Source organism: Cololabis saira, chromosome 2, assembly GCF_033807715.1.
Source record: "Cololabis saira isolate AMF1-May2022 chromosome 2, fColSai1.1, whole genome shotgun sequence".
Lineage (NCBI taxonomy): Eukaryota > Metazoa > Chordata > Actinopteri > Beloniformes > Belonidae > Cololabis > Cololabis saira.
In genome coordinates, this window is record NC_084588.1 from 48,761,658 (window position 1) to 48,777,565 (window position 15,908).

Consider the following 15,908-nt stretch of genomic DNA (forward strand, 5'->3'; position numbering starts at 1 on the left):
AAGCTACATCTCTTGGTTAAATGATAAAAAAATCCATCTATCTATCCGAATAATCGATGCCTGCAAAGGTTTTAAAGGACATGATGCAGCACTCTCCCGTTGACAAATGGAGCTCTTGAATATTCACCACGTGATGTGTGCTGCAACCTCAAAGTGCGTTTAGCATCAACGAGGCCTGGGAACAGAGCCGGGACCCTCTTCACACCGCAGGGATTCCCTCAGAGCTCTCCGCTTACAGCAGCCACCGCTGGCTGCCATAACAGGCGGCACCGTGTCAACGACGGCCGTCAGACAGCAGCGTTAGATCTGAGCCGTCTGGGGGGGTAACGGGGGGGCAGCATGGCACTTTCTCCAGTGGTTTTTGTGTCACACTTGTGTCCAAACACACATTTAGGCTGTAAACAAAGGTCCCCCAGTGGGAGGGGGGGGGGGAGGGGGGGGGTTGCAGTGTCATTATAGCCCAAACATCCCATGTGAGACCACACTTGTGTTTGTAAAGATGTCACCAATGGTGCTCGCTCAGAAACGGCCACATTTGAAAACCACAGAAGCTCTTGATTCGCTACTGAAGTGTAAATGCATGACTGAGCAGCAAAAGAAAGGTGTACATGTAAAAGGGCAGCCAGGTAAGAAGCCGTTGAGGACTCTTTAACAAGTGAATAAGCTCCCATCTTGCAGAGCATGCCGAGCCGCAACCAACTACCGACCGTCTATCAAATGCAAGCGATGGAATAGCGGGTCCTTTAGCCTAAACCTGGAAAGGTTTTGGGAAGATAGAGGGTCTGCATTGACGTCACTTCACCACTGGACCAGCCCCCTTACTCGCACTGAGTGGCTAAACATCAGCAAGAATGGCTGCAACTAGTGGAGAAGAGGGGATAACAGCCGATTATTGGCTTAAATTAAAGGCAGTTGGACTTGACAGTGACCCGTACAGTTACCCCGAGAACCAGTGGTCCATGGACATTAATATTTGGTACAGTTACCAAGAACCAGTGGTCCATGGACATTAATATTTGGCCACGAATCCAGTTTCCTGATATTTATATGTACTTAATTTCTACGCCGGGGAAATACACAAAGGAAAGCTTGAAGTCATACAAAAGTCTTGACGCTTGGTCCGACTTCAAGGCAGGATTTGTTGTAGAAATTAAAGTGATGAGGACACCGAACTTTATGATTTGACCGTTTAACGTTCGCTACCCAAAAATCCAACATTACCTGATACAAAATGGGAACCACAAATCCACGTTTCGGTGTCTGGAATCCAGTTGTTTCTGTGAATTGCAGCGATCCATTTGTCTCTCTTAAGCTTATTTTTCGTCAGTCTGTAAAACGATAACTACGATTTCTTGCTAATTCTATGAGAACAGTCGATCGCACAACAGCCCTTTCCCATTTTAAATGTTTTCCAGTTGCTCAAACTGAAAGTTTACGCTGACACTCAGTCTTTCTGCCACTCAGTGGGAGTAACTCGCTGTGAGGTCGCATATATGACGTCACGCGCATTCCCTCAATATTTGATCTGGTCTAGTCTAACTCCCAGTTGGGGCTTGATTGGTCAGTCTAACGGCGGATTCACGTGGCAGCGTTGCGTGCGTCGTCTGCCTGCGTTTCCATAGACATTGAAAGGGGTGATGTCATCCATCGGTGAGAGGAATTGCGGCCGGTCAAAAGTGAAAGGGGGTCAGACACACCTGCATCGGCGCTACGACGCGGCGGGAAACAAGCAAAGGTCTTGGGAAAATGCTGTTTTTACTCTGGTCCCACTGGACCTGGCTGCTCAGGTTCCTCAGATCCCACCTGTTCTCTGATCTGCCCTGCAGACCCTTAAAAATGGTTACCGGAAAAATCCTGAGCAACTTTGACATGGAAATTAACGTTAGGAAGAGATTTCCTCTTTATTCTTCCTCCGTCTTTGAGCTGGATCGTTTCAACGACTTCACAAAAATCGACTATTCAATCCTCAAACATCGCAGTATTCCCGTCTTTTCCTCATATGTCTCTGGCCAGCAACAAGGCCCGGGTTTTTCCTCGACATCTTCGTTAAACCTCTCCAGATCAACATTTCACACAGTTTCTCCAGTTGTACCACTGCTTCTACCTCTCAAAGGCAAAAAAACAGGTTATGTCATACTGACTAGAGATGATCTGTATCGGCCTGATAATGACCCTATCAGAAAAAAATAATAGTTCAAAGCAGCCGATCGGATGACGTTTACAACAACAAACCGCTGCCCGCGCTGCGTTCCCACATCTCAGACCCAGGTGTCCTAAGGGGGCGTGGTCATCTCTACAAAACATCAACACTGGAAATGGCGTCGCCGTTATGGGAGTTTTACAATGTACACATTTGCAGTTTGCAAGGTGTGTCCAAAGGAGATACCCAGAGGAGGAATGTTACAAAAGAATTTCAACACAACGAAGCTGATAAGACAAGTTTTTCATACGAAGGAGTATATTGAGTTTCCAATGTCGGCTGCCGCTAAGGCAGAGAAAGAACAGGAAAAACGCCGCTAACTCCGCTTAACGTAACGTAACCGTGATCATCAGCCGCTTTCTGTTGTAGAAGACATCGGGTTTAAACACGTCGTTAGCAGCTTGGATCCGCGGTACACGCTGCCGGGTCATAAATATTTCACTGATGAATGCCTGCCGGAGTTAAAACAAACTATATACAGTCAGATCCAAAGCCTCATGCAGGACGACAGTCGTTTCAGTCGCTTCACGAGTGACATCTGGAGTTCTAGTGTGAAGAGTTTTGCTTCACTCAAAAGAGTTTCCTCACACGCGACAGATGCTATCGCTAAAGCTTTCGCAAAGCTTAAAGGAGCTGTATGTAAAAATCATGTTCATTTCAAATACTTATGTCACTGACAACAGCACTCAAGCCAGGATATTCCAGTTTAAAAAGAGGAGTTGCAGCCCTCAACTGATGTTTATGTTGTCATTTTTTGTTTTGGCCTGAAGCTCCACCCTCCACCTATCTCCCAATCACCAAGTCAGTATTGTTTCTGAAGCTCCACCCTCCACCTATCTCCCAATCACCAAGTCAGTATTGTTTCTGAAGCTCCACCCTCCACCTATCTCCCAATCACCAAGTCAGTATTGTTTCTGAAGCTCCACCCTCCACCTATCTCCCATTCACCAAGTCAGTATTGTTTCTGAAGCTCCACCCTCCACCTATCTCCCAATCACAAAGTCAGTATTGTTTCTGAAGCTCCACCCTCCACCTATCTCCCAATCACCAAGTCAGTATTGTTTCTGAAGCTCCACCTCCACCTATCTCCCAATCACAAAGTCAGTTTTGTTTCGGCATCCGGGTTGCCAGCTCGGCTCTAATTATGGCAGCCATGTTAGCCTACGTTCCTTCTGCATTCTGCAGCCTACCTGGCAACCTCTGGTCGGGGGGAGGAGGGGGAGGGTACACGCCGCTCAACAATATTTTGAAAGTGACTGCAGTACCAGTTTTGGACATTTCTTACAGACGGCTCCTTTAAGTTAATAAGCTACACTTACTCTTTGTAACTGAGTCTAAATCGTCTCTAGGAGTCTCTAGAGGGTGAAATATTGCATGTTGAACATCAGCAATTCATGATACTTTCTCAACTCCTAATTTTTATACCTAATAATACAATGTCAGTGTTGTGTACATGAGACAACCGTATTGATGAATTTATGGATTTCACGCTGTGATCGGCCCGGCGTTACCGGTGATCGGCCCTCAAAATCCTTATCGGTGCGTTTCTAATAAAGATGTTTATCAAAAGAATTAGATACACTTCTCACATACAAGGATGTTCTTTTAATTTCCCCATATTCCCATCTAAATCAGGTTATATTAATATTGTATACAGGGTAGGGATGGGCGATATTTGACCGTTCACGATAAACCATCAAAAAAATTCCCCACGGTAAGAATTTGTCATCTCGCGGTAAAAACGATAAATTCCCGTTGATGACGTTTTTGTGTAAAGCTGATTTATGGTTTTGCGTTAAATCAACGCACAACGTACGTGAAGGAAGGAAGGAAGGAAGGAAGGAAGGAAGGAAGGAAGGAAGGAAGGAAGGAAGGAAGGAAGGAAGGAAGGAAGGAAGGAAGGAAGGAAGGAAGGAAGGAAGGAAGGAAGGAAGGAAGGAAGGAAGGAAGGAAGGAAGGAAGGAAGGAAGGAAATGAGCAAGAAAGAAAGAAAGAAAGAAAGAAAGAAAGAAAGAAAGAAAGAAAGAAAGAAAGAAAGAAAGAAAGAAAGAAAGAAAGAAAGAAAGAAAGAAAGAAAGAAAAGAAAGTTGATGAGGTCTTTGTGTAACAAACATGGCGGATCTGAGTCATTCCAGTTTTGCAGTACAGGTGGACTCATTTAATTGGTTTTTATTAATTCAATTTATTGTTTATTAATTGGTGTAGTTTAGTAGCATTTAGTATCTTTTAGAGCAGTGATTTGGGGGCTCCAAAGACTGAATGTGGTGATGGATTAAAAGTTACAAAGGTGGAGTTGAATTGGTATTTTTTTTATCGTTATCGGGATAAATGCCAGAAATTATCGTGATAAATTTTTTAGTCCATACAGCCCATCCCTAATACAGGGTGTGACTGTAGGACCCTCAGACCTGAGAACAAGGCCACATTTACACGTAGCCAGGTATTTACAAAAACGGATATTTTCCCCTCTACGTTTTCAAAAATATCCTCGTTTACACGGAACCGCATGAAAACGCTGTTAACGTCATGCCAGCCAATCAGAATCCTGGAAAAAACATCAACAAATGACACGTGTAACTTCCAGTTAAGGCTGATTTATGGTTCCGCTACGGCGTAGGGTACGCGGCGACGCACACCGTACTGCGCGCATCGCCGCGTACCCTACGCCGTAGGCTCTGCGTCGATTTAACGCGGGACCATAATTCAGGCTTTACTTCCAAGACGGAACGAGTCTGAGAGAATTTAAAACAGGTAAAATAAAAGAAAATATTGACGGTGGCCAAAAAAATTGTAAACACAGGTCGCACTCATGACGCTGCTGGTGACATTTCTGTTGCATAATGTGACGTAAATCTCCGTTTTCCTCCGTTTTCTCTGTTTAGACGCAAACGCAGACGTTTTTGCCCCGTGTAAACGTGGCCTAAGATCTGATCCAGTCTCCCCCGAGAGAGGAATCTAGTCCCGGGGGGGGGAGGGGGGCCATAAATCCCTTCAGTCTCCTGCCTTCACTTGAATGTCGAGCCACTCTGAACTTGCACTCCCCAGCAGGAACCTGTGAGGTGGACACCCCCCAACCCCCATCACACCCCGGCCGGGAGGATTGGGGTCAAGCAGCACCGTGACCTCAGACGAGGGAGACCCTCGGAAAAACAGAAGAGAAAGAGAAGGGACCCCCCCCCCCCGCCGATGCTCGGCTCTTACAAATCACAGAGCATTACGTCTAACATGACATCCTTTCATCCTTCATCCCGAAGTGAGAACTTTATTCACACGAAAACATGAGCGCGGCCGGCGCCCCGTGAGGACACAGGGTGATTAAAAACCGCCCCACATACGACCATGTGCTGGTAAATAGGGATTTAGTGAAGAAAATCCCACTTTGTCAGTCATCAATCTAGCCAGCTCTGCTTTTAATACCTTCTCGCCCTAGTCTTCATTTCAGCAGCTGAATCCCACTTCCATCTGTCTGAGAATAAAACAACAGAAAAACCCTTCTGGTCTGAGTTGGGCCCAGTAGCTGCTGCTGACACTTCTGCTGTTTTCAACACAGCTGGGTGCAGAAAGCCTGTTTTAGGTTCTGGTACCACTTTTCCCTCCAGTCTGGTGAGATGAGTCAGGGAATCAGAATCAGAATCAGAAAAAGGTTTATTGCCAAGTTTGTTATACACACACAAGGAATTTGTGAATTTGGAGTCCATCCCTCTGAAGAGATGGTCCTGGGAGCTTCATCCTTCAACCTTCAAGCTTCAACTTCACCTGGACATTCAATGCAATTATTCGACCTTCATCTGTTATAAGTGTTGTTTCTGTCAGCCTGTTTCCATTTCAGTTTCAGTCTAGTCTTTGGGTCCAGTTATCATTTTAGTTTTTATTAGTTTTAGTCACGTTCATTCTCCCTTTAGTCGTGTCAAGTTTCAGTCGACTAAAAGTCTGAGCATTTTAGTCTTATTTTATATACAGAATTGTCCAGGAATAGGGATGGGAATTGATACAATTTTTACGATTCCAATTCCATTTTTGATTCTGCTTAATGATTCGGTTCTTAATCGATTCCCTTATCTATTCTCATTTGGGGAAAAAGGAAAACAATGAGGCAAATGGCACTAATATCATAGGCATGTTTGTTAATTAATTACCTGCAGTAACACATGGAGTCAGCCAAGGACATGCTAACGTTGTTGCTGCTGGGTTGAGAATTACTGACGTTGGTCCAGAGCGGATTGAAAACGCAACATTGATTGATTGTTATTGCATATTGTGTACGCAAATGTTTTTGCATGTTGGTAGTATTTCCTTCCTTTGATGAAATATTGACTTGGCAAGTATTGCAAGTTGTCTTGTTGTCTTTTTTACTGAAATGTTACCGGACTGTCGAGCGTTTGATCCCCTCGGCGCCATGTTTACTATTGACTGCTGACTTATGTGCGTGATGACGTCGTTCGTTCCCACTGGAATGGAAAAGGGAATCGTTTGCAAAATTTGCAAACGATTCCAAGGAATTGAAACACTGAGAACCGGTTCTGAACAAGAACCGGATCTCGATTCCCATCCCTATCCAGTACCATTTTAGTCTAGTTTTAGTCAAAGATTGTATTTAGCCAAACCCATTTTACAATTCAAACCAGGTTATCTTTTTATTATATTAATGTTACCTTATAGACTCAAGAATACATTCATTCCAGATACAGAAGACTCTAATTTGAGTTTACAACATATTTATTATTATCTTTTTCTTTTTCAATGACACATTGGGTTTTCTTTTCCACGTCTATGTAGGAAAGTGGATCCAAAGATGGATCTTCTTCTTCTCCCCCCAGAGCAGATCCCTGCGTTTCTCTATGTAACTTTGTTTTTAATGGACGTGAACCTAGAGCTCTGCGTTAACGGCATCAGCCTCTAACTCTGCAGCTGCATCTTCTGGATCTGATTCCCCGCTGCAGCGACTGGGATGGAGGACTAACGTCACCCAGCAGAACTAAACCAGAGAAACTACTGAAAACATGGACATTAAACCAGAGAAACTACTGAAAACATGGACATTAAACCAGAGAAACTACTGGAAACATGGACATTCAGGATCTTTGGTAGAACATTTCGTCTGGTTTTGGTCAACGAAAATGAAGACACATTTTAGCAGTTTTATTTTGTAATCTACATTTTAGCCTTGTTTTTATTCCTTTACGATATTGCATTATATATTTAATTATCGTTATCATCACATGACCAGCATGTAGGTTTGTTGACAAAGATATTTAGTCATCATTTTCATTGACATATTTGAAAAATGCCGGGTGCTTCATGCCAAGCTGTGTATCTGGTGACAGAATAAAGGCTAAAATTTGTTGTTTACTGCATGAGCTGTTGCAATTTCTTTCTTTTTTTGCACTTTAAATGGATATTGAACGGCACATTTGAGTTATTTATTTCCTAGTTATTTATTTGATACAAATAACTTTAGGAATTTCATTGTTTCCGCCCAAAAAAGGAATGTTTTGTTGGACACGAAAATAACTAGTGCCATGTTTTTGCCTTTAAATATGTTTAAAAGTATGAAAACATTAAAGTTTTCAGTTATAATTGCATAAATTGTCTACATTTCATTGCTTATATACTTTCTTGGGGTTAAATTAGCATAAAATGCTAAAAACCATATTCTCAAAAAGCTGTGTTTAAGTCTTCATTTTAGTCTGGTTTTTATTCCTCTACGATATTGCATTATATATTTAATTCTCGTTATCGTCACATGACCAGCATTTTCATTGGGTATCGTCTCGTTTTCCTCAGGTGATAAAGGTTCGTTGACGACGATATTTAGTCATAATTCTCGTTGACGACAGCAACTTAACCTGTTATCTCTTTTTCTGTTTTCCTTGTCATCTTTTCCTTTCCGCTCCAATATCATACTTTAATCCCACGGTGTGTTCATATGATGAGGAAGATTTATCTGTTTCTTTTCCTCGGTGAAAGTGAATATTCTGGGCAGGAGGCTGGTTGTAAAACCGGGTTAACGGCAGTCCAGCGCAGACCGACGCGCCGCTCGAGGAGGGAACGGCCCAGACGGTCCCTTAAAGGCTCTTGTAATTTTATCTCCCAGTTTCTTTTTCTCTCGCATCTATAAAAACTGTATTCTGCAGCTATAAAAATCCGGAGTCACAGTGAGGAAATCCAAGTTATCGCTGCGGTCCCAGGGTTCCTTGCCTGAGAGAAAACGGGGTCGGGGGGGTGTTTTATTGGGAGTCAGAGCGGGCCTAATAAAAGGGACAATGCAAAGATTAGCAGTGCCAGCCAGGCGGCTCAAACTTCACCCCGGCTTTAATTGCCACGAACAAGAGGAGATGTGGAGGATAAAAGAGCGGGGCAGCGAGGAGCAGGAGGTGCAGGAGGTGCCGGGCAGCCGTGAAGGCTGAGTGATAGATGGAGGTATGGCTTTGATGGCGGTGTAACGTGTCCGTCCGGGCCGCGCTGGTGACGAGGAATGTGTGAGCTTTTACCCGGCTCTAGACACTTCATAAATAACCAATGAAAGTGGAAGAATTTGTAATTACAGAGTCTTTTCTGGTCAAAGGGAATAAACACATGTCTCGTGAGTGAAAAGAGTAAAAGGCGTAAATCGGGGGAAACCAAAGCTGAGGCGACTCTGTCAACATCAAAAAAGTCATGTCACGTGTGATTTAGGAAGTCTGGCTGGTAGTTGTTTAAATTCTGAGACGACTTTAGCCTCATTTCTGTGATAATCCTGCAGCCGGAGTCAGAGGGCATCCAGACTGAGACAGCAAAACACATCGATTGCTTTCAAAACCGCGTCCTAAACTAGAAAACACCATTTTCCTGTCACTTTCCAGCTGTTTTTTACTGTTTCATCTGATTTTAATTCATATCCAACTAGACTCAGTGACAATCTTCATTTACCCTTCTGTTGAACATCTGGTCATCAATTTAATATTACACTTAGATCCAAAACTCTGGAATGACTTGAATGTGTCGCTGAAGTCAACATTATCTTTTACCTCCTTCAGAAAGCTATTAAATAAACAATTTATTCTGTCTCAACCTTTAATGTCTTTATCTTTAATGTAATCCAGACCATGTATCCATGTTCTCTTTTACGTTTATATTTATAATTTTTTTTAATTTGTTGTACATTATCTTTGTTACTTCATCACAGTTGTTGATGGGAGTGGAACTCTGTACCAGCCCTTCGGGCTTTGTTCCCTCCATGCACTGTTTTTAAAAGAAATTTGTGCTAAATAAATAAATGAAATGAAATGAATCTACCAGTAAAAACTGATTTTACCATAATGTAGTAAGGAGTTTGCAGGATAAACATTTCTGCATCATATATCATGCAAAAATATCCAGATAATGTAAAACTAACAGGTGTACCTCACAGTAGGGATGGGCGGTATGGACTAAAAAATGTATCACGATAATTTCTGGTATTTAACCCTGATAACGATAAAAATGACGATAAAAAAAATACCATTTCAACTCCACCTTTGTAACTATAAATCTATCTCGCTCTCAGATCCGCCATGTTTGTTACACAAAAACGTCATCAACGGGAATCTTTCTTTCTTTCTTTCTTTCTTTCTTTCTTTCTTTCTTTCTTTCTTTCTTTCTTTCTTTCTTTCTTTCTTTCTTTCTTTCAGGCTCATTTCCTTCCTTCCTTTTTCCCTTCCTTCCTTCTTTCCTCCTGTTCTCTCCTTCCTTCTTCCTTTCCTTGTTTTCTCCCTTCCTTCCTTCCTTCCTTCCTTCCTTCCTTCCTTCCTTCCTTCCTTCCTACCTTCTTTTTTCCTTTCCTTCCTTCTTTCCTCCTGCTCTCTCCTTCCTTCCTTCCTTCCTTCCTTCTTTCCTCCCTTCCTTCCTTCCTTCCTTCCTTCCTTCCTTCTTTTTTCCTTTCCTTCCTTCTTTCCTCCTGCTCTCTCCTTCCTTCCTTCCTTCCTTCCTTCCTTCCTTCACGTACGTTGTGCGTGGATTTAACACAGAACCATAATCAGCTTTACACAAAAACGTCATCAACGGGAATTTATCGTTTTTACCGGGAAATGACAAATTCTTATTGTGAGGATTTTTTTTGACGGTTTATCGTGAACGGTAAAATATCGCCCATTCCTACCTCACAGTCACTGGCTTCCAGCTGCACCATAGTACTAGTACTAGTACTAGTACCAGTAGTAAGTACTAGTACAAGTACTAAGTACTAGTGACACCATCAGATCAGTAGGAGGTGCATACTGTGCAGAGCATCGCAGTAAAACTACCACAGGTACTTTCTGCACCCACCAGTTTTTAAGCTGCTCACCCGTGGAACAAACTCCCAGAATGCATCAGGGCTGCTGACACTTTCAGTTGCTTTAAGTGAAAGTGAAACCCTTTTTATTTACTGCTGCATTTCAGTAATCTCCCACGATGCCCTGCAACCTGTATTACTTTTATCTAATGAGTTTGTTTCTTTATGTTTTGCATCCCAGCGAACGTGGGGCACGGCGGTGGAGGAATGATGGTCTGGGCTTCTCTCACATGCACCGCAGCGTTAAGGAAGAGCTGGGCTGAGCATGAAAGTGCTGCAGCGTCTCTCGAGTGGCCATCTGTCTGGCAGCTAAGGCTTAGCTTAGCCCACGGCGGCTCACGCAGCAGGACAACGACCCCAAACACACGGACCAGTCTGCAGCGGAGCGGCTAAAGCAGAAACAACCTCTCTCGCAGTCGCCCAGGGAAACAGTAGCACCCTCAACTTTACTGAAAGTTTAGAGGAACGCCAGCAAACCCCCCTGAACGGAGAGAAGCTGCACACGGAGAGACATTATGACAAAGTAATTACTGCCAAAGGTGGCTCTACAAACCACTTAATTATGGGGGGAACTTAGTTTTTCACAAACTGTTTCTGCAGTTTAGTTGACTTTTTGTCATGAAACAACACAACCAGCTCTGTATTTAATCTCTTATGTTCTCTGAACTGGTGATCTAGAGGGGAAACTCAACTGCACACCAGGTTCGTTTCTGGTTCTGTGTACGCTGTCCCAAACATAACCGGATAAAAGGAATTAGGAGCACAGACATCTGCCCCTCCTGTTTTCCTCCTATCCTTTCAGTTGCTTAGTTTCACTCTCAGAGTGGCAGATGAAGAAGTTGCAGACGAAGAAGTTACAGATGAAGAATTTGCAGATGAAGAATTTGCAGATGAAGAAGTTGAAAACGAAGAAGTTGCAGAAGAACAAGTTGCAGATGAAGAAGTTGCAGACGAAGAAGTAGCAGGCAAAGAAGTTGCAGAAGAACAAGTTGCAGATGAAGAAGTTTCACATGAAAAAGTTGCGGACGAAAAAGTTACAGATGAAGAAGTTGCAGATGAAGAAATGACAGACGAAGAAGTTGCAGATGAAGAAGTTGCAGACGAAGAAGTTGCAGATTAAAAAGTTGCAGATTAAAAAGTTGCAGGTGAAGAAGTTACAGAAGAAGAAGTTGCAGAAGAAGAAGTTGCAGACGAAGAAGTTGCAGACGAAGGAGTTGCAGTAGAAGAAGTTGCAGATGAAGAAGTTGCAGATGAAGAAATTGAAAACGAAGAAGTTGCAGATGAAGAAGATGCAGAAGAAGAAGTTGCAGACAAAGAAGTTGCAGATGAAGAAGTTGCAGATGAAGAAATTGAAAACGAAGAAGTTGCAGATGAAGAAGATGCAGAAGAAGAAGTTGCAGACGAAGAAGTTGCAGATGAAGAAGTTGCAGATGTAGAAGTTGCAGATGAAAAAGTTACAGATTTAGAAGTTGCAGATGAAGAAGTTGCAGATGAAGAAGTTGCAGACGAAGAAGTTGCAGATGAAGAAGTTGCAGACGAAGAAGTTGCAGATGAAGAAGATGCATACGAAGAAGTTGCAGACGAAGAAGTTGCAGACGAAGAAGTGACAGACGAAGAAGTTGCAGATGAAGAAATGACAGACGAAGAAGTTGCAGATTAAAAAGTTGCAGATCAAGAAGTGGCAGACGAAGAAGTTGCAGACGAAGAAGTGACAGATGAATAAGTTACAGATGAAGAAGCTGCAGACGAAGGAGTTGCAGATGAAGCAGCACAAACTGATGCTTGCCATCAGGGATAATCAGGTCATGTTACAGTTCAACTATGACACTATCAAGGTCTGAATTATTGAGAGAACATTAGAAAACAGGCTTTTTAGGATGCAAAGCCAGGAGCTTCAGACATTTGTGGACTTTCCAAAAGGTTGTTAGAGTTGTGTGAAGTTACATGGCAGGGAAATGTGTTGTCACCACAACTGTGGCTGTGGTGATGCTCCCCGAACCGTGAAAATACAACATGTAATCCACTAAAACAAACACACAACACGCCTGCGGAGCCTCTAAACCAACAACCGCCGGGAGACACTCACCAGTCCAGAACACGTGGATATGGCAGCCGAGGAGGCGGACAGGTCGCGGATAAATCCCTGATACAGGCAGGTCCGGAGGCCCTGGTCCTCCCCCGTCACCGTGGAGACGCCCCCCGGGCCCAGCGTCTGCACCGTGAAGCCCGGCCCGACCACGGAGGACGGCTGCAGGTCCAGCAGCATGTCCCGGCCGAAGGCCGACAGCCGGTAGTGCAGCGACGGGGACACGGACCTCCTGCTGCGCCGGCCCGACACGTCGTGGGTCAGGAACCCGCCGCCGGAGTCCACCTGCACCGGGGTGACGAACACGTAGTCTGGCGGACGAGGACGGACGGGTCAGAGCAGAAGAGACGGAGAAAGTCAGGGGGGAACGATCGGCTATGACTTTTTTAGCAAGAAAATCGATTTTCCGATTCTAAATCATATTCATTCCTATAAATCGATTCGTATGTGTAAAGATCGATTCTCTTTCATCATTACATTACAACTTTTGGTATGTTTTTGTTTATTCCCAAAAAAGGAATATTTTGTTGGACACGATAATAACTGGTGACATGTTTAAAGGTATGAAAACATTAAAGCTTTCAGTTATAATTGCATAAATTGTCTATATTTCATTACTTTATATTCTGTCTTGGGGTTACATTTGCATAAAATGCTAAAAACCAAATTCTCAAAAATTATAAACCGAAAAAGACAGAAAATGGAAAAAATAAAAACGGAATGTGGGAAAAAATTAAACAGATTTCATCAGTTTGTCTCTGTCTCTGTTTCTGAAAGCAGTTCTATCAGCATTCTGGGAGCTGATTGGTCCTTACAGCATCATTAGCTGCCAATACTTGCTGTTTAATCTCAATATAATACTAGTATTACTATGTTGCATAACTACACAGTCATATAATTCATGCAACAGCTCAAAAAACATTTTTAATAACACTAATTGATATCGGAATCTAAATGAATCGGATCGAATCAAATCTTGATAATCGATTCTGAATCTTAAGAATCGGAGTCGATTCTTGACATTTGAATGGATCCCCAGCCCTGCAGGAGCAGGAAACCAGAGCCTGTGAATCATCTCCAGGGGAGGAAGCAGCCAGAGGGAATCCCTAAGTGAGAGCAGCGATCCCCGGGGAAGGACTTTCACTTCAGCAAATTAAAAAAACTCACATCAGGATCTAAACAAACCCTTCAAAAGCACTTTTTAGTGGACGTGTCACTCCATTTGCTCTTTCATCCAACACTTTTCTGCTCAGCCACCAGCGCTCCGGTGCACCCGAGCCCATCACTGTAACTCATTTTTTCTTCCCCACTCCGCTCTACAAACGTGGGACGGGTGCCAGCTGGAAGAAACAGCCATACATGTCAGAAGACAAGCGCTCACCATGATTTAATCCCGGGCTGCTGCTGGAAGAATAGCCGGCCAGGACAGAGTGAGACGCGTGTGTGCAGTAGATGTGCAGAGTCTGCAAAAAAAAGAACAGAAACAGGGGAAAGAAAGAAAGAAAAAGAAAGAGACACATAATTGGACAGGTAGCAACAGGTTGCAGGAGGCAGAAAAAGCTGAATGCCAAAAAAAAGATCAATGGAATTCTTCTGCTGAAACAGGAGTTGCACTTGAGGTCCATCTGGCACCACTTTTTTCAATGAATGACAATATAAAAGTACAGACAGCAGTTTCTTACTGACATAAATAATACCGTAGAGACAACTTTTCTTGTTTGTCTTTGTCACAAAATACAGGTGCATGAGTTGAGCAAAAAAAAAAAAAAGCCTATATATTTCTTGTTTTAAGTGAAACATGCCTTGATGATATTCCAGCACAAGAGGGTGGAGAGTAGCTTTACTGGGGTGCAGCCGACCAGCGGGATAGGTAAAGTCCATATCAGGAGAAAAAGGCAATCCATGGTGATGTGCATGCAAGCTTTTTTACACCTAAAACCCCGTTACCTCCTAAAAGAGCGCAAGAGGAGTAATGACCTGCGGCAGCGCATAATGCAATCAGCGCGCATGGTTTCTCTGGCTGTGAGTCCCGCCGGGGTTTTTGCTGGTTTTTCAGGTGAAGTCAGCTGCTTGCAGCGCTGCAGGGACGCGACCGGCACTCATGAGTGTGTCGTGCGTGTGCAGGATCACCGGGAGGAGCGCTCAGTCCGGCTGCGCGCTCTGGCTGCGCGCTTTGGCGCACCCGGCCCCGGCAGCTGCGCAGCAGGATGGAGCTGCGAGTCCGCGGGCTGGCAGCCAATCAGCGGCCAGCATGCAACTACCAGACGACAGATAAAAGAGAAGAGCTTCTCCTCCTGCAGCAGCAGCAGCAGACGCGGTGCGGGGCGGTGCGTTCAGGGCCCGCTCGGAGAGCCGCCCTCTGGCAACTTTTCATGCGTTTCATGTTCTCTAAGAAACTATTTTAATACATTTATCCGACTTCACTTGGGGCGCCTCCAAAAATGTTTCCCAGGGGGGCCAGAGGGGGCCACTTCAATTCTTGGGGTGGACACCAAAACTAAAAGCCATTATTACAGGATTTTATCATACTGTTGTACTATAAAAGTTCAGAAATACTTTTTTTTAACTTCCTAACTTGTCTGCATATATATTAATGGTTAATACCATGTTGGTAAAAACCTAAGGCATATGTATATATATGCATTTTTAATATATAATATATATCATATATATTTTAATATATCATATATTTATTGTATTAATCTATTTTTTTATTTTATTTTTTTATATACAGGACTGTCTCAGAAAATTAGAGATTTTATTATTTTAATATTGCTGATTATGACTTACAGTTTAAGATTAAGATTCCCAGAATATTCTAAGTTTTTGAGATAGGATATTTGAGTTTTCTTAAGCTGTAAGCCATGATCAGCAATATTAAAATAATAAAAGGCTTGCAATATTTCAGTTGATTTGTAATGAATCCAGAATGAATGACATTTGTGTTTTTTTAATTGCATTACAGAAGATAAAGGACTTAATCACAATATTCAAATTTTCTGAGACAGTCCTGTATGTGTGTATATATATATATATATATATATATATATATATATACACACACACACATATATATATATATATATATATATATATATATATATATATATATATATATATATATATATATATATATATATATATATATATATATATATATATATTATTAGGCTCAGAAATACTTGATTTGGGATGAAACGCATAACTGACGATACAATCTATGTGACCGGCAAGTGTTTTTTTATTTATTTTTTATTGAGTCAAGCGGGGAGCCAGCAAATTTGTAGGGGGGGCATGGCCACCCCTGGCCCCCCCTGGTGGCGCCACTGGAC

At 42.8% G+C, this 15,908-nt stretch overlaps 1 protein-coding gene across 2 annotated transcripts in view; it reads right to left on the bottom strand.

Annotated features, from left to right (window-relative positions):
- adamts18 (ADAM metallopeptidase with thrombospondin type 1 motif, 18) overlaps positions 1 to 14,712 on the bottom strand; it is a 138,242-nt gene extending 123,530 nt beyond the window's left edge. The window contains exons 1-3 of one of the 2 annotated variants that reach the window (XM_061746732.1): positions 14,379 to 14,712; positions 13,958 to 14,039; positions 12,577 to 12,887 (exon numbers count right to left, since the gene is read on the bottom strand). In XM_061746732.1, coding sequence (XP_061602716.1) covers positions 12,577 to 12,887; positions 13,958 to 14,039; positions 14,379 to 14,492 — 507 coding nt within the window. In that variant the 5' untranslated portion in view covers positions 14,493 to 14,712. Of the gene's footprint in view, positions 1 to 12,576; positions 12,888 to 13,957; positions 14,040 to 14,378 lie in introns of those variants that run through there. The other variant, XM_061746740.1, reaches the window with a different exon arrangement.
- Between the last annotated feature and the right edge of the window lie 1,196 nt (positions 14,713 to 15,908).